This window comes from Corylus avellana, chromosome 5, assembly GCF_965113065.1.
Source record: "Corylus avellana chromosome 5, dhCorAvel1.hap1.2, whole genome shotgun sequence".
NCBI classification, from domain to species: Eukaryota; Viridiplantae; Streptophyta; class Magnoliopsida; order Fagales; family Betulaceae; genus Corylus; species Corylus avellana.
Genome location: NC_142494.1, coordinates 30,106,538 through 30,131,840, shown reverse-complemented (window position 1 = coordinate 30,131,840; position 25,303 = coordinate 30,106,538). Strand labels below are relative to the sequence as shown.

Genomic DNA, 25,303 nt, shown 5'->3' with positions numbered 1-25,303 from the left:
GAATACCATGTCCTTCTTTTGCCGCATCGGATCCCTTGCAATTATGAGTAATGAAGCCCATCTGTTTGAACATTTGTTTGAATAAGTAGGTTGATTGTTCGGGCATATAGGTAGATCTATTGAAAGTCTCTCACAATTATCTGTTTGAGGAGATTCTAACCATCTTCTTCACTGTATATATATTGAAAAGCGGAATTGTTAATTTATATAAACCTACTTGATACTTGCATAATTTTCACATAGATAAAGTGTTAAAAATGTTAATTAAATAATTATATTCATCATTTATTATTAACTTAAGTTTTTGAGATAATTGATAATGTAACAATAAGATATCCATATAATACAAGGTTGTCATGCTTTGACTTCAAGATTATAGAAGGGATAACCATTGCTGGTGACAATATACTTTACTAAAATATATATATATATCATCATGCCTGCATAAGAAAGTTTCAAAACCAAAGTTCAATTATATATAGGGATTGGTAACATGGTTTAATTATCTACTTGCATTTCTTATCAAAGTCATATGGGTAACTACAAAGTATCAGGATATTTTTACATTCTAGTAAAAAAAATTATATTTTAATGGATTTGTATTTTATGTGCTAATGAGGTAAGATATATATAAACCAAAGCTAGAGGACAAGAGACTAATGCTAAGCTAACTAATTCATCTTTTAAGGGCTTGAAAGGTCATAAGAGACTTCATTGAATCATTACAAATTGTTACATCTTTTTTTCTTTTTCTTTTTTTTCTAACTCCTGAAAACCCCCATTGGGTGGCACTCAAACTGATGGATGTGCTTTATCTCAACTAATGGGTTTGGCTAATATGAACTACAAAAGAGAAAAGAAAAGTGAACTTCATAGTGATGACTACTATTACATTTTTTACAACAAGTTTTTTATAAATCGACATGACAGTTCACGTGACACTTACCATAACAGCCGCTAAAAAAATAAAACTTATTTGTTAATTTTGTTACCATTAAGATATTGTCACATGAGTTTGCAAGGGGTTGTTATAAAAGTTATAGCACCTTAAGCATTTTTTATACATTTAACACATGCCAATTAGTATTTTGGCTATTGTTCACTGTATATGATCATCTTCATTTCATGTCTATTATTCATGGCATAAGATCATCTCCATTTCACACTATTTCATAGTCAATATTTTATTTTGTTTATCTAACAGTGCATATAATGCCACATGGTGAATATGTTGCTACAGCATTTAAAAGTTTTAAATAACATGACATCATGTACACCGTTAAATGAAGCAAAATCATTGGTTTTTTACTTTTTTTGCCTTAATAATTAATCAACTTCATGAGGATCCCAGTCTCTAATATTCATATAAAAATGCCATAAAGCCGAATAACAAAAATAAAATCCCAAGAAAACCTCTATAAATTACATATTATAGAAGCTGCCATAAAGCTTAAGGCGCTTGCTTCTATAAAAGGAAAGTTAAAGATTCATTTTTAGGAATCGTTATTGTATTTCCAAATCAGACTTTCACAAAAAAGCTGACCAAAGAATGGGAAGTTGCTTCTAAGTGAAACAATGAATTTCGATACCCACAAAAGCCAAAGATTGCATCTTCAAGCAACCAATCCCAATACCACCAGTATCACCACTACAAAAGGAATTTACTTACACAAGTTTGGTAGACCCCGAGAGACACAGAGCTTTAATGGAGGAATTGGTGATAGAAAACCTTTTCAATGGTGAGAGAGAAGCGCAGGTTGAAGCAGCCAGAGACCTCAGTAAGCTTAGCAGTAAGCAGAGGCACAAGTTGGCTGAAAGGGGTGTCACGGCGCCTTTGATTTTGATGCTTCAGTCTCAAGATTACGACGCCATTGAAGCTGCTCTCTTTGCTCTGCTCAGTCTTGCTTTCGGCAGTGAACGGTTAGTCTATGCATTGTAATTTGTAACACATTGAGGAATTTATTTTTCTTGTGTTGTACGAAATTGTTCTATAAAATTTCTTCAATATTATACCTGGGGGAAATTCTGAAATTAATTTTCACTAATTTTACAGAAACAAGATCCGTATCATGAGATCTGGGGCTATACCAGTATTGCTAAGCCTCCTTCAGTGCCAAAATGAGGCATTGATTGAGCTCACAATAGCAGCCATGTTGATCCTCTCCTCCTGCACAGCAAACAAGCTAGCAATCGCATCTCATGGAGCCATCCAACTCTTGGTGGAATTTCTCAATGCTAGTGATAACAATGTGAGTAGCAGCAGCATCAGCTTGCAAGCCAAGCTCGATGCAATAGCCACACTCCACAATCTCTCAACTTGTCACCAGATCATTCCTTCAATTGTCTCTTCTGGGCTATTATTTTCCTTGCTTCAACTGATCCACAGCTCCGAAAAATCGTCAGAATTGGTCGAAAAGATAATGGGGCTGCTTGAAAACGTTGTTTCCTTGTCGGAGAATGCACTTTGCGAAACTGCTGGCACGGGTGGCGCTATTCGTGCATTGGTTGAGACCATTGAGGAGGGTTCTCCGCAATGCAAAGAGCATGCAGCGGGAATTCTCCTCCTTATATGCCAGAGCTGCAGGGAAAGATACAGAGGAATTATTTTAAGGGAAGGAGTGATGCCAGGGCTACTTCAGTTGAGTGTGGATGGAACATGGAGGGCTAAAACTGTGGCCAGAGAACTGCTGTTGCTGTTGAGGGATTGCCCAAGCTATGGTTCAAGAAATAAACAATCAAAAAATGAGCTTATACAGCAGATTATGCAAGAAATTGACGCCGGAGAGAACGTTGAAGGGGCGACGCTGAGGCTGGTGGAGGAGATGATTGCAAGGCTTAGTACATGACAAAATATAGTTCTTCCTTCAAACTCAGAACTCATAGTTTCTAGGTGATGGAATTAGAATATTTGTACGTGCATATAGGATTGGTTCGGGATTATTCTGCTAATTTTGAATTCCAATCTTTATTCTTTCCCTAACTTCTTGTTCCCCATGCAAGGGGCGAGATAACAGCTCTGTTTGTTAAAATTCTTGTTTTTTTGTCTTTTATTTTATGTTCTAAAGATAAGTACACTAACAAACAAATCAAAACAAAAAACACAAAACAAAACAAAAAAAAAAATAAGGTTTCACTATTAGTATAGGAACCATCCAATAAAATCATAGAATCATCTCTGGCACATTAAACAAGCCCAGTCAGCAAGAGTAATAAAACAACAATTTTGGGTTGAGCAGAGTCGAATACAAGAAGGGGATACAAATTGTTCATCTTTTAAATCTGCTAAAACTTTTAGTAATTCTGCCCACCTGCTAAGCAGAACATATACCTATAGTTTTCCCTCCATGGAACACATGTTGTTCAGAGGATTATTTTATAGATGTTTATCACATCTCCCTACAAAAAACCAGGGTATACAGACCCACAAAAAAACTTGAACACGTGGATAATAAATAGAGCATATTTCACCCAGACCTCCTGTAAAAGCTATAGGCCACAGCAACTGTTGCCACTGCTCCAACCACAGCAGCGGCTGTGAGAACATCACTTTGCTCCCATGATCCAAACCAGCCTGACACTTTGCCCAGACCCTTCTTTTCATCCACTGCTATGGTTTCTTTCAGCTTCTTTTCTTCACCCACACTGCTCTGCTCCAAACTTCCGTCTTTGCAACAAGTAAACCCACTACCAACCTGGCAACAGCCTGCCACATTATCCTTATTACTCTCAGTGCTGTTTTCTTCGTGCTTCTTCTTCTTGCTTTTCTTCGCATCCCCATTAGGAAGCTTCTGTTCATCCGCTTTTCCACCTTCCTCGGTAGCTGCCCCCATTTGCCCTCTGCGATTAATTATTGTTACTTTTATGTTCATTTATTGTTCGGAATAATGCCAAAGATTGAATGATTGATCACCAATTGGCAACTAGAAAGATAAACAGGGTGATTCTCATCAAGAGCAAATGTAAGAAAATCTTCCTTCTTTGACAAGTACAAACATAACAAAACCTCCAAAAGACTTTTTCTTTCTCTTATCTTTCAAAAATTAAAATAACCATGCACAATTACAAAAATAATGATAAAACTCGTCCAGAACTTCTACAGGGCCTTTACCAAGGTATGAGTCAAAACACATAGAAGCAAGGAACCAAAATTAAGGCAAAAAGAAAAATAGATTTTTTAATGCTTGCATACCAGCAAAATATAGCACCAACCTAATTGTTATGGAATGAACTGATTAACAGTATTTACCTATCTAAGAAAAAAAAAAGAGGAAGTGTCTAACAGACTACATATAAATGCTAATTCAAATGAATTTCATCATGTGGTGAAAAAAATAAAAACATATCAGGACAGGCTAACTTCAATTTCTTGGTGATAATCCAGGTAATAATTCAGGATCAACCACAATGCAAGTTGATATACTGAATAACATATGTTCACGCCCAAGAAATTACATCCGTCCACACATTTCACATACTGATAAAACCAATAACATCATTCTTGATAAATAATTCATAAATCTAGTTATCTGATACTAGTACTATTTTTCAATCTGTAGAATTGACAACAAAAAACATCAAATGAACATTTCACAAAAAAAGAACATGCAACACCACAAAAGGACAAACCTCCAAAGCCGTTCTATGATCTCTCCCTTTCCAATATGCTGATCAAGCAATGCAGGCACATCATCAGGAGTAACATAGCCATACCTGTCATCATTAATGAGAACTGTTTAACACTAGCTAAACAAATTAGATCAAATATCATAAATTTTTGCAGATTAGCAAGAAGCAGCTATGAATTGGATCTTACCAATGACCCATAATCTTCCCATCTGGACCCGGACTGTAGATAATCACGTTCCCAGCATACTTGTGGCCCCCAATGTGTGAGCATGGATTAACAAACAGCTGATCTTTTAATCCACGCAACTCAATCTCCTCATTAAGCTTTTCAATGAGAACAGGTCCACAAACACCACACCTCCGATCACGACTACCATGAGCGCACACAAAAACATGAGAACCAGGCATCACCTCCGGCACTCCCGAAGCCCATAGATTACCGTTAACAAGAACATCCTCGACAAAGCTATCCACTTCCGATTCCTTCAAACCCCTTCAATAGTGAAAATAAAAACTCAGACTCAACAAAGAAAATAAAAAATAAAAATAAAAACTCCTCATTTCAAAAGCAATCAATCATATCCAAAGGAAAAAGGCACAATCTCAAACCAAACCAAAACTTCTGTAATTTATAAAATAAGTTTACACTATCACAGAATCTGGTAATTGCCACAAGGCCCACAACATTGGACTTAAGGAAGAAATGTTTAACCAGAAAATGAATCCTGTAATTTAATCATATCTCATTACCACTTAGGACAAACAGAACAGAAGTCCATAGCAAAGCTATAGTTTAATCATATCTTAAACTCTAACAACTCGTCCTCATAGCAAGTATCCAATCTCTACTCTGAAAATTAAAAAAAAAAAAAAAAAAAAAAAAAAATCTTGCGCTTATCCAAGTAAACAAAACCCTGACTCGTGTAACGTAAGTGTATCAAATCATTTTCAATAAAAACTGCACAATCTCAAGCAAATAAAACAAAACCAGAAGAAATCCAATCTAACCCTCGCGATTACCTGTACTTGATCATATCCGGGAAAATCAACACATCTCCATCAGAAAAGTCAGTCCCCTCTCGTCCCTCGCATATTGTCAGGTTCGTCTGCCATTTCCAAAAACAAAGAACGCAAAGTCAACAAAACTCTCACCAAATCCAAATCTCAAAACTCGCACCAAAATCACAATTATCGTTATCATTAACCGATCAATCTGACTTTTACATTATAATCCGAGTTCCAGGTCATATCAAAATCACAATTACCACAATGATTAAAAGATGAATCCATGTTTCACAGTAAATCCAAGTCTCTCAAAACTCGCAGCAAAATCACAATTACTCCACTCGCCAATCGATTAATCCGAGTCCTACAGCTTAATCCCGAACTTAAATCGTAGCAAAAATCATATTTACTGCAATGATTAACCGATGTTTTACAGCGATATAGCTGACCTTGAGAGCCATGTCATTCTTGCGAGCCTTGACAGCCGAACAGAGGGACTTAGGGAGCGGATCGGAGTCGGAGCCCTCGACACGCGAGGGCCAGGCCTCGGGGCTCTTGTAGCAGAGGAACAAGTGTCGGTCGTACGCGCCAATGGTGCCAGCGAGGTTCTCCTTGTACATCTCCGGCCGCCGGAACCCGTACTTCTCGTCCTCGTCGTCGTTATGGCCGTTGGCCGAGGTCGAGAGGTTGTCGGAGGCCATGGTGGAAGCTAGGGTTAGGGTTCGAACGCGAGAGAGAGGGAATGTGAGAGAGGCGATATGGACGGTCGAAGCAGAAATGAGAGCACGAGACGTGTGCGCAATGCGCATATGGGGACTGTGGGTGCCGGTGACGTTGGGGCTTTTGGGCTGTAGGATAGGTTTGGATGGTGATGGTCGCTTGGGCCGAAAGATAGAAACGCAGAAGGAGCGTGTAAGCACGCGCCATTGTAATAGAGCAAAAACATCCTTTTTATTTTATTTTTTAAATTAGTATTTGATGTCTTTTTTGCTTGATCAAATAAGTCATATTAATTTTTGATATAATGAAAGACCATTTCGTCTATAAAAAAAATCTATGGATTCCTTATTTTATATCATAATATTTTTTCAGTGTACTAAGAGAATACTGAAAAGATACAAAAATAGCATTTTTCAAATAAAAAAATAAAATAAACGTTAATAGAAGTAATTTTGACGAAAGCCAAATGATGTTCGTAAACTATCCTTAAACCAAGGTTTGCTTGACAAGTAATCACACGTTACTTTAATTGGTGTCATGTGATGTGATATTATACAAAGTAGGTGACGCCATTGAAGGCGACTCTAATTTTGGCAATTAACACTGCAAACTCCTTCAATAATTTTGATCATTGCTTCAATAATTGGAGATATTCTTTAGAAACTCCACATTTTTACAACTCATAACCACTTCTAAGATCTCTTATAGTGCTAATTTTAGACAACATCAATATAGAAAATTGACCGATTTTATCGTATTTTTATAAGCATTCTTATCACTTGTTAATTGTAATAATAGGAAACACCCACTTTCTTCATCATCCATGGAGGAACCAAAGTACGAAGGAGAAGTCGAGTCTAGTTTTTTATAGAGATTAAGTCCAATTTTTAAGCTTAAAAATTCATATAATTAACTTAATAGAAAATTAAGAGAAAATTTGAAAACCAAATGGGCCATGATGGATGATGGACAAGGATCCTCTTTATTTTACTTGAAATGGAAAAACCATTTCATAGTCACAAGTTAATGCGATTGTATCTAATTGTGTAAATGTTTTATACTTTTGGTCGGTCACTTTTTACTTTAAAACAACCTATAAAAGTGTGTAAAAATGTTTTGCACAGAAGTGTTATAAAATGAAGGCAATTTTCCTAAGGTGTTTATGTGAGTATAGCGTGAAAGCTATCTCTCTCTATAGTTTTATGTGTGTAAAAGACATTTAGATTGCGGGCTGAGGCGAAACTAGAACTTTTAATTTAGAGAAGCAAAATTTAATTTTTAAAGATCTATTTTTTACAAAAAATATATTTTTTTGAAATCTTCCAAGCCAAATGGTGGTTCCGCCCCTTATTGTGGGTACGCAAGTGTTTCTAGTAGTAGGTAGCATTACTATTTTCTTTTATTTTTTTAAATTATAGTATTAATCTGTTAAAAAAATGCATGTAAGAAGAATCACACACTGTAAAAATATATATTAATTAAATAGGCTGAATTAATTTTCTTTTCCTCTAACTCAATTTAAAGTCATTTTATCCTTATTTTTAGGTCCCATTCGTTCCTTTCCTTATTGAATTAACTTTACTAGACAATACTTAAAAAAATAAAAAAATAAAAAAAACAATTAAAAAGGAAAAAAAATCAGGGACAAAAAGGTACTTCCATTAACCACCAAAATGTTCTCACTCACACAATTTATCACAGATTAGGTTGCGGACCACGAGATCCATTGAATTGCCGCGTGCTTGATTGTACAAGAAAAGTGAAAAGTGTGGGTCCTACTCCAACGTGAAAGGCCCAATGAAAAGGAGCGTGGGAAGTGGAAGCGCGTGTAAGTATCAGTAACGGCGAAATTGTTAGATTACATCTTTTTTTTGGGGGGTATGCTGATGTGGCCAGTGATGATTGGGCCTTCACTAACCTTTAAGAAACAGACAGTACATTTGCTCGTTAATCATTGGTTCAAGTCAATCCTCCGTTTTTTTTGGCATCTTACATCATTCATTAGTTGATTAATAGAAACTTAAGTTGATTTTGGCAACGTGTAAACTAAACTTAGTTGATTAATAGAAAATCAATACCCAAAATTTAATTTCCAAATATAAGCACTGTGTTTGGATACTGAGAAAAAGATAGAAAAAGGGAAATAATTTAATTTTGGGCCTAAAAGAGGAAAGAAATTGAAACTTAAAAACCTCTTAATCTCACAATGTTGATGTGGCCGTCCCAACCAACTCGTGGCTTATATATATATATATATATATATATGAATTGAATGAGAAATTATCAAACAATCATGTAATACAATTACCACAGCTAGTAGGAACCTCCTTTATAAAAAATTTTAACTTCAAAAAAATTTGGACAATTTTACCCTTTTAAATACACTCACCAACGGGAGGAAATAGAAAAAATTTGAAACGGAGTGATCATTTTCCTTTATCAGGGGCACTTTGTGCGTATTGTTTTGCAGATGCTGATTGCTGACGCATGCTCTTACGAATGAGAATTCTAGGTGGGCCTTGGTCGACTTATAGATAGAAGCCCAGCAAAATCTCTTAGAATCAGACCCAACCACTCGCTGAAGTGGACCTCATCAATACCCCCACCAAGTCTTAAAAGCATGTTTTGACGGATTTTAGCGTCCAAATCAATGAGGTTACTTCCTCGGAAATAATGAATTTGATTTGAGTCGTTGAGTAAAAGATCAGGAGGTGACCTACGGAGGGCTGCTACTTGTAGAAGCCAAGGTTCGTGAAGTCGCCCATTTGGAAATGATGGGTCGTTGGGACTTCGACCGTGGAACGTGGTGGTATGTTAAAAATAAAATTAGCCCTTGCTCAAGCTGTGACCTTTCTGCGCACAAATGTCCAGATTACCTATAATGTAGGCATTTTAAAGAGAAGGAAGGAACACACCTCCGGAGCTAGAATTTCATTTTCAATGGAAAAACAATCACTTCCTCACAAGTAATGTACACAAAAATTCAACAGAAGCAACAGGGGTAGTAAAGGAAGATCGGCGACTTCATTCCTCATTTTTATGCGTTTGCTTTTCCTCACTGATGATTTTTTTTTTTTTGTTTCTTTTTCTGTTTTGTTTTATCATGTGCCTCCTAGCACTAAGAAGAAGTTACAAGTGCCAATGAAAGGAATTACAGATTTGTATCTTTTTGCAATGGAAAGAAACCATTGAGGCACAATACAAACGAGGAGATGGAAAGTGGTTCTCAAAGAAAGAAAATGGATACAATAATCAAAAGAAATCAATCTCTAAATAATTACCTGAAGGCTTCACATCAACACCAGGCACCTCAGTTGTGGGTGCTTTTGGCACATCGGTTCTTGTAGCGAAGTCAACCGCAACCTGTTTTGGCACATCTGGCGGACTTGTACAGCGAATAAGAGCCCAATTCACACTTTGAAAGAAGGGATGCTGTTTAACTTCTGTAGCACCACGCCTATACGCAAGACGATGCTGTGGCTCTTTCACAAGTAGACCCCTGATTAAGTCCCTGGCAGCGAAGCTCACGCTAGGCGACTCTGGAAATCTCAAGGGTTGGCCGACCACATTAAATAGAGTAGCCCGGTTCCCTGCTCCCTTGAATGGAGTTTTACCAAACAAAAGCTCATAAAGAAATATCCCAAATGTCCACCAATCTACAGCACTACCATGGCCTTCACCTTTAATGATTTCAGGAGCCAAGTACTCGTGTGTACCAACAAAAGACATTGATCGAGCATTTGTGGGTTCAGCGACGAGCTCAGGGAGAGGGGATACTTGATGACATGTTTCATTCTTTGGCTTGTTCTTTTTTTCCTTCTTGGTCTTGCTTGAAAAGAAGCGTGGTGCAAAACATGCAGGTTGGATGCAATCTGGCTGCATTACACAAGTTGGCTCTATGCAGGCAGGTTGAACGCAGTATCCCGAGTTTTTTGTCTCCAAGCTGGAGTTTGAGGATCTCACCAGAGTTGGGCTGACAGCACATCTTAGAGAGAGGTCAAAATCTGAAAGCATTATGTGTCCATCTTCCCTCACCAACACATTTTCGGGTTTAAGGTCTCTGTAAATGATCCCAAGCATGTGCAAGTACTCCAGAGCAAGAAGAACTTCAGCCACATAAAACCTGCAGGGTGACAGCAGAGATTAATGGGCTGAAACTACAATCAGGGTTACCTTATCATTTTGTTTAACTGTAAGTTCTATTATATTTCATATAAAATGCACCTTTGTCCTAGTTCATGTCATATTTTGTGATTTCTATAGGACTCTGCATAAAGGAGATCTCATACCTACCAAAATATCTAACTGGGAGGGACGAAAATCCTACCACAAATACTTTTTGACTCTTCCTTTTTGTCCCCACCCACCCTGAGCGAGGGCTATTAGTTGAGTGCAAATTCAATGATTGACAAACTTAGCTTATATTTGCTGGATGATTCTAAACTTTTATAGCTTTGGAATGACAATTGAGAACTTTAATATTTGTTAAACTTGTGAAACATATTAATAATAATATATTTTTTTTCTAAACAATCGAAATTCATTAAAAACCAATGGGCGCACCCAAGTGCACATGAAATATACAAGAAAAACACCTAATCGAAAAAAAGAAAATAGAACTACAAATTTATGAAAATTAGATATGAAAACAATCATAAGCAGCCTTCTTTTGGGAAAAGGGTATTAAAGAAAAAAGCCGTTTAACTCTGCCACCATCCTCTCACAGACTTCAACATCGGCACTGAATCACTACCACCCGAACCCAGCGACAGACGATTGCTGTTACGTCTCCTAGCTGACTGTGTGACGACTTAAAAAAAGCAAAGCCAACCGCAACTTGGAGGCGAAGGACCTCTATCCCTTACCACCTCTCTACCTTCTTGCACAATTATAAAGTCGCTCCATCTACCTCTATTGTACTTTGCCACAACCAAGAACAACCCATGCTTATTTGAGCAACGCTAAGCGAGGAGAGCGGGAATTCCAACTTTGGAATGTCTCCAGAAAACTGTCCCCTCCTCCGGGACCAAATCATCTACGGTGGCTAACACCAAGAAATACAAGCTTTACCCAAGCTAATTGATCGATCGATACCCATACTCCTTCCAATATTCTGTAAAACTGAAAACCCACCCTCCTCCGCCAACTCGAACGATTTAGACTCAATCCAACACCGCCTCAACAGCCCCATAACAAAATGGACAAACCCACCCTTTCCTTACATATATGATCTCAACTTATTTCCAGTAGAATTTTGGGGTTTAGATTTTGCAAACCCTAAAGTTAAAAAGAAAAAGTATATATAGTATAAAACTTCAGTTGGATCGGTATAGGTCAAATTTTCACATCCAAAAGCAATCCCTGACCCAACCCACACGGTTTCTTTAATATAACAACAAAAGCAACTTATACTTGACCACATGTATAGACAAGCCAACCTTCATATATGATGGCATTGCAAAAGGAAATGCAAGAGTTGAGTTAATACAAATATGTGGCGTCCTACATTGCGTGGGTGTGAGAAAGGGGATGTACTTATATAGAGCATACTCTTTCTAAATGGTATAAGGCCTTTTGGGGTAAACTTAATAATAAAACCGTGCAGGCTTGGCCCAAAGCGGATAATATCATATCACTTAGGGTGGGGTATTACAAAATATGTGGGATTTCATAGTAGTGGCAAGTTCTAAAGATTTTGCATGATCCACTAGACACAAATGATTAGTATTATCAAGTTAGAGTCTGCAGCTCTAAAACCAAAAGTATCATGTCTCTCCAAGGTTTCTATAGTCAAAGATGATGCCTCTTAAAATAGCCAGCCAAACTATGAGAAAGAGGGAATCTTTTTACACCACTGAAGCCTGGTGCAAAGTTCACTAAGATATTTCGGTACTATTTAAAATAATAACAACATAAAAAGAGAGTCTACTGAGACATTAAGTTCTAGAAAGACAGTGTTAACTGGAATTGGATTCACGAGTTTTCCTGCATAATGTTAAGAGAACCAACAATTTTTTTCTTCTCACTACTAGTATTTATATAAATATATTTGTTGTAATGGTAAAGTATTAAACTGTTGAAAGTTTGTATAAATTCAAATGCATCGTCTTAGTTATTAGAACAATAGGGAAAGGAAAAGGAGGAGAAAATAATTCCTAACCTGGCAGCATGCTCTGGAAAATACTTCCCAGGTTGTCTTTGCCTGAGTGCATGCAGGTCTCCACCAGGACAGAACTCCATTACCAAGCAAGAGAACTTCTCTGTCTCAAAATGTGAATACAATGTTGGTAGGAATGGATGATCCAAAGATTGCAGTATTTCTCTTTCTGTCTGAGCTCTTAGAAGTTTCTTGCGGCTTGCCAGAGCTCCTTTATCCATCACCTTCATGGCAAAATAAGTTTTAGTGCCAGTCAACTCTGATAGATAAACACTGCCTATGTCTCCACATCCCAGTCTCCTCAACAATCTAAAATGTTTCATTTCCAACATCCCATCACGAGATCGAACGACTTGAATGGCTTCCCATCTTATATCATTTGCCTTGTGGGGCTTGTACATAGCACTGCTTAAACTACTCGAGCTGCTCTCATCGCTAATGTCACTGCCAGTGCTGCCTCTATAGATGCTGGTCTTCCTGCTCTCAACGAAATCACATGAATTAGTAACTTCGCCACTTTCACAAGACTTCTCAATGCTGCTTGTACATTCACTCACTTCCGTATTTGTGAAACTCTGTTTGGCTTCCGAATACAGGGTGGCTGCATAGAGACTGTTCTGAGGACTTGGACATAAGGTTACTGCTGATTGAGATGTTAAGTTACTGCTTACTTGTGCGGCACTTCCATTAATGGGATTCTTAATATAAGATTTTGCTTTCACAGCAGAAACTTTCTCCTCATGAGAGGTTTCAACTGCTTTACTAAGAACATCACTGGTGCCAGCATATTCAGATTTTCCCTTATCTGAGTTCTGAAATCGTTTCACCGTACTGGGAGATTCTTCATTGGCTGCCTTGTAGGAAGGATTTTGATTAATCACATAACCATTTGGAAGGCCGGTCGTCTTCATGCCATGATTATGAGCAGTAGCATAGGAACTGGAAGAAGCCACTTCATTTCTAGTTTGTTTTGGAGATGCAGGACGAGAGGAGCGAGGAGTCCCAGATCTTGGAGGGTTGTTGCCTATTGCCAAATTCTGAGCCTTTGACAAAGAATTAACTCCATCAGTACGAGACTCCATTCAGTAATTTCCCACAGGCACTGTCACACCAGAATCCAGAATAAGCACAGTGATTTTGTGAGATGTAGCCGTTGAAATGATAATTGATAAGCCCCTTATGCAGATATTATGTCAAAGCCATTAATTACGAAATCTTCTCACTTAAATGGCTTTCTAAATTTTGAAACAAGACAAATCTGTTATTATGACCATGTGGTTGAAACAAAGGCATGAATTTGAATGACCCTGTATGGAAATTCAAACAAGGAAAATACATACTTGACGGATTTCCGGAGACCCATTACACAAAAATTCCATATAATTAATGACAATCCCCAAGATTGCGGAGAAAACAAGAAACCTATAGCTGACCTGAGGAAAATCAAGATACCCATAGCTGACCCGAGAATCAAGATATTGAACGTAATTAATACACAAATTATCTCAAACCACAACAAAATCAATAATATCGCATGAAGACCCAAGAAAAATTGCATTGCTTGGACACTCCAACGCCGCCATCAAGAAGCTTCCCAATAACCCAAATGCCCCTTTTGGTTGCTGGGAAAATGCAGTAAAAGAAAAGGAACAAGACTTTGACCAAACAATAAAGCTCCAAGTTTTCATTGTTTGGCACCCAAGAAAAACAACACCTCCATTCATTTGGAGCCAAATACAACTAACTTTGACTTTCCCCAACAATCTCTCCGCAACTAAACAAGTATCAAATCAAGAAACCCCAAAAACAAAGAACCAAAAAAAGAAAGCCATAAAGGGTATACCTGATCAGAGAAGAGAGAGTACAGTGCAGAGCAAGCAATCCTTCATGACAGTTGGAACAGTGAGAGAGAACCCAGAACCTTTACAGAGAAAGTGAAACAACCTTTGGTGCGTAGTGGGGGGAGGGGGTCTTTCTGTTCCTCTGAAGAGCTGCTTCAGATCCGATCGAAGCACTAGAGAGAGAGAGAGAGAGAGAGAAAGAGAGAGATGGAATAATAGTAATCCTAATCACAACAAGAACAATAATTTTCTTCGAAAAGTTTTTTTCCGTTATTTTTCGTCGTGTTGTTATACTGGCTTTTGCGGGAGACAGGATAATAAGAGTAATCCAAAGCCAACTTCACAAGCAAAGCAAAGCAAAGTGAAGGAGCCAATAAAAAAGGCCTTCCATCTTTGGATATTCATATTCCCCTCCAACACAACCCCTCTTAACTCTTCCTCCACTTTCTTCTTCTTCTTTGTTAATTGTTTTCATTTAAAATTGTTTATCTTTTGATTCATGGGGCGCCCCACTCCATCTTGGTGAGATTTATTCATCTTGCTCATGGGGGAGTACATAAATTCAATAGCAATGTAAAAAACTTCATTTTAAAAAAAAAAATTTAATTTTTTAATTATTTTATAATATTTAGCTTCAACTAACTTTTGAATTTGTCATTGGCGTGTTAATCCTAATGAACCCTTTTATATATATATCAAGTTTTCAAGAAATAGTTCAATCGACTGAAAACTATACCTCGTAAAGTGAGGATTATTAGTTCGACTATAAAAGGATAATTTCTAAAGTCGACTTTCATCGTCCAAAGAAAGTATCTTATTGTAAAGAAATTCACTTATTGTAATAGTAATATTGTTTTTCACACTTATTTACTATACTAATTTCATGTTGGTTGATGTGACGTTCTTTAAGTGACTCTCTTAAATGAGTTATAATAATATTATAATAAACTAATTTAAAATTACAACACAATAATATTGATGTTGGATTTATATATTTCTATTTGATCATGGGAGTTCAATGGGCCAATTAAATCAAAATGGAGATTTGAGATTTTTTTCTTCTTTTTTTCAAATCAAATAATATTAGTGTGGCTATGCTAACAATGGGTAATAGCAACTCTCTCTCTCTCTCTCTCTCTCTCTCTCGGGTTAAATGTGCCTTCTTTTTCTTCAAGTGAAGAAGACAAGAGTTTACAGGGAAAGTAAAAATTAAAAATTAAAAAATAAAATAAAATAACCCCAACATGATAGAAGAGAGCCAAAAAGGGAAAGTTAAAAGATTACCCCAAATTTTTGTCTTCTACGATGATTTCTCCTGATTTGTTAAAGGATACAATCTCAACTACTGTTGGGGTGTCAAGTTCTGGTCTTTCAGTCGTCGCCACATTAGTCAAATCCAATGTTCTAGGACAAGAGCACAAAGACACGCCTCTTTCTCATTTGACCCACAACGGTTTGTTTGTTAAAATTATTTTTACATTAAAGGTCACATCAAAACAATTTTTTTATATAAAAAACAAAAAAACAAATTAAAAGTCCAAAGAGTCTTTATAATAACCTCGGTGATTTAGCTCGATGGCATGCAAAATTCAATCGTGCACACACCATTCATATTTTTAGTTCAAATCCCCAAAATTGCAAGCATTCTAAATTCACTTAGGAATTAATGCATAACATATTGAATTAATTGCAGGTTAGTGTGCTTTTAAACAAAATTATATAAAACAATTTTATCGACCCGTTATTTGTATTTTTAAATCACGGGTTTTAAAATTGATAAACTAATCGAAAATTTCTCATTGTTAACATAAAAAAAATAAAAATAAAAACAAAATAAATCACCATTAACTTGCATGTGGATGTTTTTTTTGTTTTTTTTTTTTTCTCTGCTTCCCATGCACTTTTTTCATCGGCTAGAGCGACGAAATTCATATTTCCCGTAGTATTATTGTAAAACTTCGATGGTAATTAATAATATTAATAGTAATCACATGGGGGTTAAGTCCACCGGCACCATTACCATTAACTTCGTTCGCGGGAACAAGGAGGTGTCACATGCGCGAACGTGAACCTGACCACAAGCACGTGGACGGCTGTCATGCTCGGCGCATGATGCTATCCTACGCATAGAGTGAGCTAAGCCCGTCCACCTATCTATCTATCTAATGAAAAGAAAAATGGTGTCTGTGGGGTCCACTGCTTTTAATGATGTCGAGGTGCCCATATCAAATGTCTTACGAGGAGGAGAGTCCAGACAGGTGGGGCCCGGAGTGCCACACTGGCGGGCCCTACACCGCTTGCTGTTGGGTTCGAGTGGGACCCAAGTGGGGACCATTAGATGTAACGCAGAAGGAGGAGAGGGTAGACACGAAGGGAATACGGTTGTTGAGTAGTCCTCATGATGGTGAGCACATACACATATGCTTTTCCCTTCCATAACACACTAGTGGGCCTCATCTTGTGGGTACCACTCACTTTATCATAATCCAACCAATATCAAAGGGATTAAAGATTCTTTCATTTTTTTTTTTTTTTTAAATAGAATAAAATGAGATACATATTGAGTCTTTTTTTTTCAGCCTAAAATCTTCTCTTTTTTTTTTTTTTTTTTTTTTTTTTTTTTTTTCATTTTAGGTGTTTAAGGCATTTGAAAATTTTAGTCTAACTAAAAACATTTTCAATTGATTAAAAATACAAAAGTTATTGTAAATTAATTTTCTGCCCCTTCCCTCTCTTTATCAAGTTCAGCTGCCCGGATTGAGATTCTCTTCAATTACTTAAAATTAGAGATTCTCATGTTATGAAATTGAGGTCTTTAATTTTAAATTTAATGGTCTATAAAATGTCAGTTGCTTTTGTATAATCGGGATATTAAATTTTGATTTTAAGTTTACTTTTATTTTATCGAAGTTTAAATAATTTTATAGACCATTAAATTTAAAATAAAAGATCATAATTTCATAACAAGAGAATCTCTAATTTTAAATAATTAGATCCCAGCTGCCATGGCTTCCTCATTTTCACCACGACTCCCCCCATAAACGCCGTTACCAACCCCACCAGTCCCATTACCGCCACACCCATTTCCATGAAAACATAAAAAGATCATTTAATATAAAAGTAAGGATTAAAATTTGAGAAAATTTAGACAATACGATCTAAATACCTAATAAAAGGTAATGCATTTCAACGGGGGTGATTAGAGGAGAGAGACATGAGACATCCATCCAACTCCAAGTGGGGCCGGGAGGCGGAGGGCTTGTTTCCAACTGTCCCTCCTATGCAGGCTTTACAACTTGACTGGTGTAATGATTAGGTGGAGCTCAAACCAGGATGTCCCGAACTGTAATGACAAGTGTCACCAATCAACAAAGCATGTTTCATCAATCATTTTCAGTGTGCAATGTAAAGCATACTTTTCTCCAGCTATCAATGAGTAATTGCAATCTCCCTGGCCTCTAGGCACTCAACTTCATGGTTCCTGTCCTCCTAGCTAGGATCAAGTGCAATGCCCCGAGAACTTCGTAACTTCAACATCAAGAATACTCTAGGCTTCATTCATGACTTTTTCAAAGTAACATCATTTGAAAAACAAAGATGCATAACAGTTCGTTTTACACTAATCACATTAGCAGTGGTAATATACATTGCCCTCATTTCTATAAAAAACATGAATTTATCCATCCTTCAGAGTTTGTAGGAACTCTATAGTTCATTGCATTTGAAGAATACAAGGGGTTCAATCTGTTTGAGTTGCCATAAAGACATCAATTGTGTCACTGAGACAAAAGGTTACATTACATGTGAAAAAGAATTGGTTGGGGTGGTGGGTGGGTGATCTAATAACTAGAGGATATACTTTCCTCTAAATTTGATTGGAGACATTAAATTGCATTTTGGACAAATGGCAATTTAATAAGCTAAGATGAAATAAATTCCTCCAACTATAAAAGTTCAGCCAATTACAGATGTATAGGGAAGTAGTGACCACTGATTTTAGTGTGTGGAAAATGTATAATAATTTTGCACATAATTAAAGGAATCTCGATCTCGTGCAATAAAACTGCCTTAAAAATATAGTAATTTTGCACATAAAAATGATACATCTAAAGGGATCCCATTGAACACAGTAACCTATTGTAAGGGATACAATTAAAGTATTACGATACAGCTAAACAAAGTGGTCCCTGTACAGTCTAGTGACTCGAGGCCTACTAAAAATAAATGATAACTCATTCAGAAAGTAGACATTAAGATTGTTCCAGTAAACTTTCTAAGTATAAATTCAAAATGTATCTCCCTGTGGACAAAACGTCAAGCCTCTTCTCGCTTGGTTCATACTTGCCCTTGCGCAGCTGGTACCGATGAGTTACAGCTGAAATAGTGTAGGTTTGGCCTTCTATTGTTACACTCTCTCCACACTGCAAGTTCTGCAGCAAACAAGGTGAAATGGAAATACACAGTTAAACATAGATACCCTGGTTGCAGCATTTTGTCTAGTTGTATCTAAATTCACAAGTTATGCTGGACCTACAGATCCATGAATGAATCGACAAGATCCACATTGACAACATGACTGACAGAACATCAAACTTTTTGTTTGGGTGCAGACAGAATTTGAGGGAAAGGTCTACTGCTAGTGTTATGCCCTCTGAATTTGTGTAGAAGGGCGCCTGAACTTTACAGTTGATTAAGAAAATTTGCTGCCATATGGGACCATCTCTCTTCCCTATAACATGTTGCGGCATTGAAGCATTAAGGTCGAAAGAAGAAATCAACATATCTTAATGACCCCAATGTGCAAATCCTCAAACTATTTCACAATACCCAGACAATGATGTCCAAGAATTTTCTCTATCCTAATCCAAAATACATGCTCCCTCCAATTATTTCTCTATCTCCGTCTCTGGGATGGCCCCAGTCCCCAGCCATGGAAATGCACATGGCATAAAAGGAATATTTGCTTGACCGTGCTTGGAGCAACAATGCTTCTTTATCGCTTAGTTTGCATGCAATAATTTTATCAGAACCATGTTTCTTCCAATAATTCTAAATCCCATTTCTTTGTTTCATTTGTATGTAATATAACTCTGATTTCAATAATGCTTGGCCTATTTTGGCCATGTGATTAGTCTTTTTGTATAACTATCCTATCATGCTCTCAATGTCTATTAGATGTCAATCCATATATTTTACCAATTGCTTGTGCTTCCCCTGATCTGGCTTCTAAAGTTAATTGATGCCCACTTAAGAAACAAGGCCTAAATGCTATATATCTACTAAATTTTATAAGAAAGAATGCCTAACATTCTTCCTTAACCAACTAAGGTTAATGCAATATATCTACTAAATCAGCTAAGACAAAAAATTTCATGCTTCCTTGTTGTTCAAGGGTTATTTAGCGGTTAATAACCGCTCCGCTTGTACACCCCTATTTCATACCATATTGCCCCCCCCCCCCCCACCCCCCCCCCCCCACTTGTAAGGAAAAATTAAAGCCTGACTCACTTGTTCTTTGTTTGATGTATTTGTATTTCCAAACTAAACCCTTCAATTTAGAATTAAAGTGAATAAAAAATAGTATTTCGCAAAAAATAAACAATAAAAAAGAGAGAAGGATTTAAATGGATTTATTATATGCCATGTAAAATATTAAATTCCATTTCCAAGCTGTCAGTCTAAAATTAATTGACCATTTCCAGTGCATTTAAAAACAATGAGTGCCACTTTGAATCTCATTATGCAGTAGGTAAGGAATCTAAACGAACAACAAAAAGAAAAGATAATTAATTATAAACCAAATATGAAACAATTAAAAAAAAAAAAAAGAGAGTGGAAAACGGTGCGTACAGAGGGGAAGCAACGAATGCCAAGGCTCTTGGGCGGAGGCGTAATTTCGATGACTTTGAAGGGGTGGTAGTTGTCTCGGTTTCTCTCTTTCTTTCTGCAGAAAACTTGGAGGACCGGTCTCTACTTTCAAGAGACAGAGAATAAAAAATGAGATCCGGGATTCAAGAAAATAAATCAGAGAGAGCAAATGACGAAAATACCTCTGAATTAATTGCCGAGTTCCATGACACCATTGCCATTCTCTCTCTCTCTCTTGGTCGTTCTTTCTGTGTGGTTGATTTGGGGGAGAAGAAGGAAAGCCAGAAAAATAGAAGATCTTTTTCTGGACAGGAAAAGGAAAACAACAAAATGTTTAGTTGGAACTTTTTTCTTAACGGGCTAGCCCATGGGCTCCAGGCTGACCGACCCAATTTCAGTTTCAAGCCTTGAATTTCCATTTCCGGCCGGATCTTGTAGGATTTTTCTGTTCACGAACGAACTTTTTTTTTTTTTGTCTTTTACAGAACTTGTTTTCAGACAACTTTCTTCCGATCTAGGTTAAAAAAACAAACATCTTTAAATTAAACTGCCACTTATCCTTATAGCACGTGATTCATGCTTTTTTTTTTAGTTTATACGAGATCACACGCTCTGTTTGATGGAACCATAGTCCATCAAGAGAAAAATAACGGAAAGTTATGAGTTACAAAAGTTGCTATTTTGATTGCAAAAGTTATAAAATGATAAAAAAAATTCTTATATACTACACCAATAATCTCCTATGCTGAGTCAATCTACTATTATTAGCCTTGTTAGAATATATATATATATATATATATATATATATATATATATATATATAATTTCTTATTGAGTAATGATATATACTGCATTTTCATTTTATTTGGAGTCTAGTATATATCATTACTCATATTAAATTATCATGACAATATATACAACTCCTTTCTGTAAATTTTACATATAAAACACAATCAATTTCGATATTTTATGCATTTCGGGAACAGAAATACAGAGAGGAGTTTTTAAGTATCAACTTGTTGGTCTAGTTTAAGAATATTACATCCCAAGCCTGACATGAGACATTCTTCTGAGGTCTATCAAGTGCTTGGTATGCCTTTCCATGTCCCTCATAATATATACTAAGCAGTTATAATCTTTAAAAATTTGCAGAGATCAAACCACTAAGTTGAATCCGATCTTTTATATCTTTTACTCCTTGTACAGAAGGGTAAACATTCAAATGAAGAAAATAAGAAAGGAACGAAGCACCTCGTTCATAAAACAAAGAATCTAAAAACATAGGCCAACAAACTTGAAAAACTCAATGCTACAAACTGGGACAACTTCGCATTAATTGCTCGTACACTTACAACCCTAAAAATTTCTCCTTGAACGACCTTCTAACTTCTACCTTGCATAAGGATGATATCGACCACTTCCGGCACCACCATACCCCCCTCTACTCCCATAGAAGGAACCACTACCCCCTCCATAGCCGCCGCTACCAAGACTGGCATCATAGCCACTCCCATAACCACCACCAGCACTTCCACCACTACCATATGCCCCATAACTCTCACCAGGTCCACCATAACCACCTCCAAGCTCATAACCTCTGCTAAAGCCTCCTCCATACCTACCTGAGTAGCCTAGGTAGGACTCGTCCCTGTAGGCCCCCATACCACCACCACCACCACCAACACCATATCCTCCATAACCACCAAATTCACTACCACCGTAAGCACTGTTCCTGCCGCCATAGGGTGCACTTGACCTATAACCACCACCACCACCACCACTACTACTGAAACTACCTTCTCCAAATCCACCATAGCCATCTCTGAACCCACCACCAAATGAGGGCCTAGAACCATTATAACGCTTGGACGGGGCAGGTGGTGGGTTTGGCTTCTTTGGCTCTGCCTTCTTGATCTCCACCTACAAGAAAGATACATGGACCTAAATCACAGTACTTCGTAACTGATTAAGGTTGTGTTTTTAGTAAGAAGAAAAGTGCAACCATAGTGGATTTATGAGAACAATTTCTGATTCTACAAGTGGTCACTAAAGTAAGCCACCACTAGTGCCAATTTCTATGGAAATACTGTCAATTGTCATTAACAGTATCAATCACATCAAGAAACAAACAGAAAGCCTACAAACACAACATTGTTGGTGTCAAATCAAAATCATGCATATAGAACTCTATGGAACTCCACCCCAAGCACAATGTACCCAGAAAAAAAATTGTGCAACTGAATGGATAAAACATGATACCTTGACAACAAAATGATTAATAAATCAAGTACTTCTGAGAAACCGATCAGATTTGGCACACAACTAACAATTTAAAATATCTCTGTTTAGATGTTAGTTTCAGTATTGCCTTCTAGTGGACAACATGTACATCTGTTTATGTTTTCTGAAAAAGTTCATAAGTTCTCAGCAAGCTCTATCTGAGGCCTTTATAGGCAAAAGCTTGTACTTGAAAGAATTAATAATCTACTAAACAATAATTGGTGTATTCCCTAGCTAGTAGTTATATGGAGGACATTCATAGAAATAGGGAAATTATCTTTAAAAAAAATTTAAAGAAGGAAATTAAAAGTGTCCATTCCAGTGGGCACTAAGCTCACCTGAGCTCCTGCCAGCTCCAGTCTGTTACCCTTGGCCAAGAGATCATCAACTGCTTGCTCTGTGTCAAAGGTAATAAATCCAAAGCCACGTGAACGACTTGTGGAATGGTCCCTCATGATCTGGTGTTCCCTCACCTCTCCAAATTGTGAAAAGAAGTCCCGAAACTCGTCTGCCCATTTGCAACAAACACATAGCCCCCTTTACAACTAATAACAAACCTTATTGATGCAACATACAGTTATAATAAAACCAAAGAAAAATCCACCTTCATTCACCGTTGTAGGAATTCCCCCCACAAAAATCTTCTTTGTCTTGAAATCCCTAGAGCCCATAGATCCCTTTGGAATAGTCCGCTTAATTTCCACCTATACATGGGGTCCCAAAACAACAATAGACCATGTCAACAACTGAATTCTACAAAGAGAAAACTTATAGCCTAGCTTAATATCTGCTATTGAACACCAAACCCTACTTGTTTCCCATTAATAATATGAGTGTCCTCAATGACTTGATCAACCACAGAGGGATCTGCATAAGTCACAAACCCGAATCCACGGGGCTGCCCGGTCTTCCGGTCCTTCATTATCACGGAATCGATAATATCACCGTATTTACCGAAATGTTTGACGAATTGTGCTGCATAGGAGATTATTCCAATCACAAGCGCAAAAGCGATTAAAACCAATACATGTCCCACTAAAATTAACAAATACCAAAGAATCAGCACACTGTAAAGAACTAACCATCCGTTGTCTCTCGCGCTAAACCCCCTATAAAGATTTTTCTGCAAAAAATTTAAGCCGCAAATCCGACAAAAATCACAAACAAATCAAACACACAAATCCTCTACAACTTTTAGCAATATTGAAAAATCATTTCCTTTCTTATACTTCCATTTCATTATTCCTAATAAGTAATGGGAAATCAAATAAATGAAGCAGTAAAGACAGTTACTGAGTTTTCCAAGATTTGACTAATTTGTTTCTTTTTCTTGCAATTTCTTAGCAACCAAACAGAGCTAGAAAGAAATTTATAAAGAAAATAAATAAAGAGAGAGAGAGAGAGAGAGAGAGAGAGAGAGAGAGAGAGTTACCCAGCGCTGGCACCGTCGCCGGTGTGAGGATGAGACTTGTCCTCCTCTTCTCTAAGGTCGGAGGACTTAACGTCGTTAGCTTCTCCGTCGAAGACAGCTTCGTTGGCTTGCGCGTCCATGGGCTCCGAACTCGACGGTAGTCAAACAGCGTTGAGTGGTGAGTACAGAGAGAAGATGGAGAGGAAGATGAGGAAAAAATGTTGAGCCCTAGATGTTGTTTTTAGTGCAAAAAGCCCTAAAATCCCTTTTAAGGCATTTGGGCGTTGTGATTGGCTGGACAGGAGTGGTTATTATGGTCATGGGGACCATTGAAGCGGCTCCTCTGTCTTTCTTCATGATGGGCCGGCTGGCACGAAAAGCCCATATCATAAATGAAAGAGTTTGAGATTTGGAGTTAGGCCCGTATTGCCTATTTATAGACGTAAAACATTTATAAAAAAAATTATTTTGGTAATGTGATCAACTAACAATAATTTATGAATAGGGAAAGGCATAGGGTTTTCACAAAGCAAAAACCCATTGGACGAAGTACTTCTCCGACTCTATTAAATTGATATGTGTTCAAAATACATTTAAAGATTAAGAAATAAATGATATTTTTCACATTCATTTATCACATTTTATACGGACTTTTCTATGTCAATCACTTTAAAAGCATAAAAGAAAAACAACTTAAAATGCGCCTCATCAACTGATGTAAAATGAACGTAAAAAATATCATTATTCAATCTCAATTGCTCAATTAAATAAAAATACATGTAGAATTACATATATTTAGACATGTTGTTTAATAAATTAAGTTAGAAAAAATTATTTTAACCCAATTTACCAAAAAAAAAAAAAAAAAAACTTTATCCAGTTCTTGGCGCTTTGTAGTTCCTTTTGGCATAAAATACCGTCTAAAAAGCATTCTCTATTTTGAGTGTTTTGCACAATGTAAAAACTAGGAGACCTCAAAATGTTTTTAGTTGCATTAACCATTTTTCACCACTCATACCCTGGAGCGAGCAACAATTGTTATAAGACCCTTTATTGGGCTTACATACTAGAGTAGGTTTAGGTTTGAGTTGCCCGAACATTTGCCCAGGAAAATTGGCCCTATAAAAGCCTTCTCATAATTGTTGCCCAAATTGCAAGCAATATTAACCTAAATCTCAATTTCACTCATGAAAGTCTTCTATTTCATACCAGCTCCTCTACATTGTCTCTCTTCCTTACCGTTTCACAATATATGAAAATATATAAAATATTTGGCGATTTTTCATAAATAGCCACTTTTTAAAAAAAAATGTTTTCCGACAAAATATTTTTCACCAAAACAAACATAGCCATACGCATACGCACCTTAAGAAGAAGAAAAAAAAACAACTAAAA

At 36.9% G+C, this 25,303-nt stretch overlaps 5 protein-coding genes across 6 annotated transcripts; 1 reads left to right on the top strand and 4 right to left on the bottom strand.

Moving 5' to 3' along the window:
• The first annotated feature begins 1,598 nt into the window (after positions 1–1,598).
• Positions 1,599–2,977, top strand: LOC132183077 (ARM repeat superfamily protein). The gene is made up of 2 exons (XM_059596473.2): positions 1,599–1,920; positions 2,054–2,977. Exons 1-2 carry the CDS (start codon positions 1,706–1,708, stop codon positions 2,844–2,846), a joined length of 1,008 nt encoding a protein of 335 aa, XP_059452456.2. The 5' UTR covers positions 1,599–1,705; the 3' UTR covers positions 2,847–2,977.
• Positions 2,978–3,115: 138 nt separating this feature from the next.
• LOC132180949 (Sucrase/ferredoxin-like family protein) lies at positions 3,116–6,495 on the bottom strand. The gene is made up of 5 exons (XM_059593962.2): positions 6,081–6,495; positions 5,647–5,732; positions 4,814–5,119; positions 4,627–4,710; positions 3,116–3,837 (listed from the first exon to the last, which is right to left on the bottom strand). The coding sequence occupies exons 1-5, from the start codon at positions 6,438–6,440 to the stop codon at positions 3,465–3,467; spliced, it is 1,209 nt and encodes a 402-aa protein (XP_059449945.2). The 5' UTR covers positions 6,441–6,495; the 3' UTR covers positions 3,116–3,464.
• A 2,998-nt stretch (positions 6,496–9,493) lies between these two features.
• LOC132180948 (protein kinase PVPK-1) lies at positions 9,494–14,766 on the bottom strand. 2 transcript variants are annotated; one of them, XM_059593961.2, is made up of 3 exons: positions 14,352–14,766; positions 12,512–13,610; positions 9,494–10,474 (listed from the first exon to the last, which is right to left on the bottom strand). In XM_059593961.2, exons 2-3 carry the CDS (start codon positions 13,588–13,590, stop codon positions 9,604–9,606), a joined length of 1,950 nt encoding a protein of 649 aa, XP_059449944.1. In that variant the 5' UTR covers positions 13,591–13,610; positions 14,352–14,766; the 3' UTR covers positions 9,494–9,603. The 2 variants fall into 2 exon arrangements, with proteins under 2 accessions (XP_059449944.1, XP_088372303.1); XM_088516177.1 differs by having other exon boundaries at positions 12,512–13,551; positions 14,352–14,765.
• Positions 14,767–18,362: 3,596 nt separating this feature from the next.
• On the bottom strand, positions 18,363–20,675 carry LOC132182791 (uncharacterized). Its single transcript, XM_059596135.2, has 3 exons — positions 20,400–20,675; positions 20,200–20,319; positions 18,363–18,779 (listed from the first exon to the last, which is right to left on the bottom strand). Exons 1-3 carry the CDS (start codon positions 20,634–20,636, stop codon positions 18,600–18,602), a joined length of 537 nt encoding a protein of 178 aa, XP_059452118.1. The 5' UTR covers positions 20,637–20,675; the 3' UTR covers positions 18,363–18,599.
• A 706-nt stretch (positions 20,676–21,381) lies between these two features.
• On the bottom strand, positions 21,382–24,165 carry LOC148586034 (RNA-binding (RRM/RBD/RNP motifs) family protein). Its single transcript, XM_088516545.1, has 6 exons — positions 23,930–24,165; positions 23,580–23,620; positions 23,309–23,472; positions 23,102–23,201; positions 22,836–23,005; positions 21,382–22,137 (listed from the first exon to the last, which is right to left on the bottom strand). The coding sequence occupies exons 1-6, from the start codon at positions 24,046–24,048 to the stop codon at positions 21,607–21,609; spliced, it is 1,125 nt and encodes a 374-aa protein (XP_088372671.1). The 5' UTR covers positions 24,049–24,165; the 3' UTR covers positions 21,382–21,606.
• Positions 24,166–25,303: the final 1,138 nt, after the last annotated feature.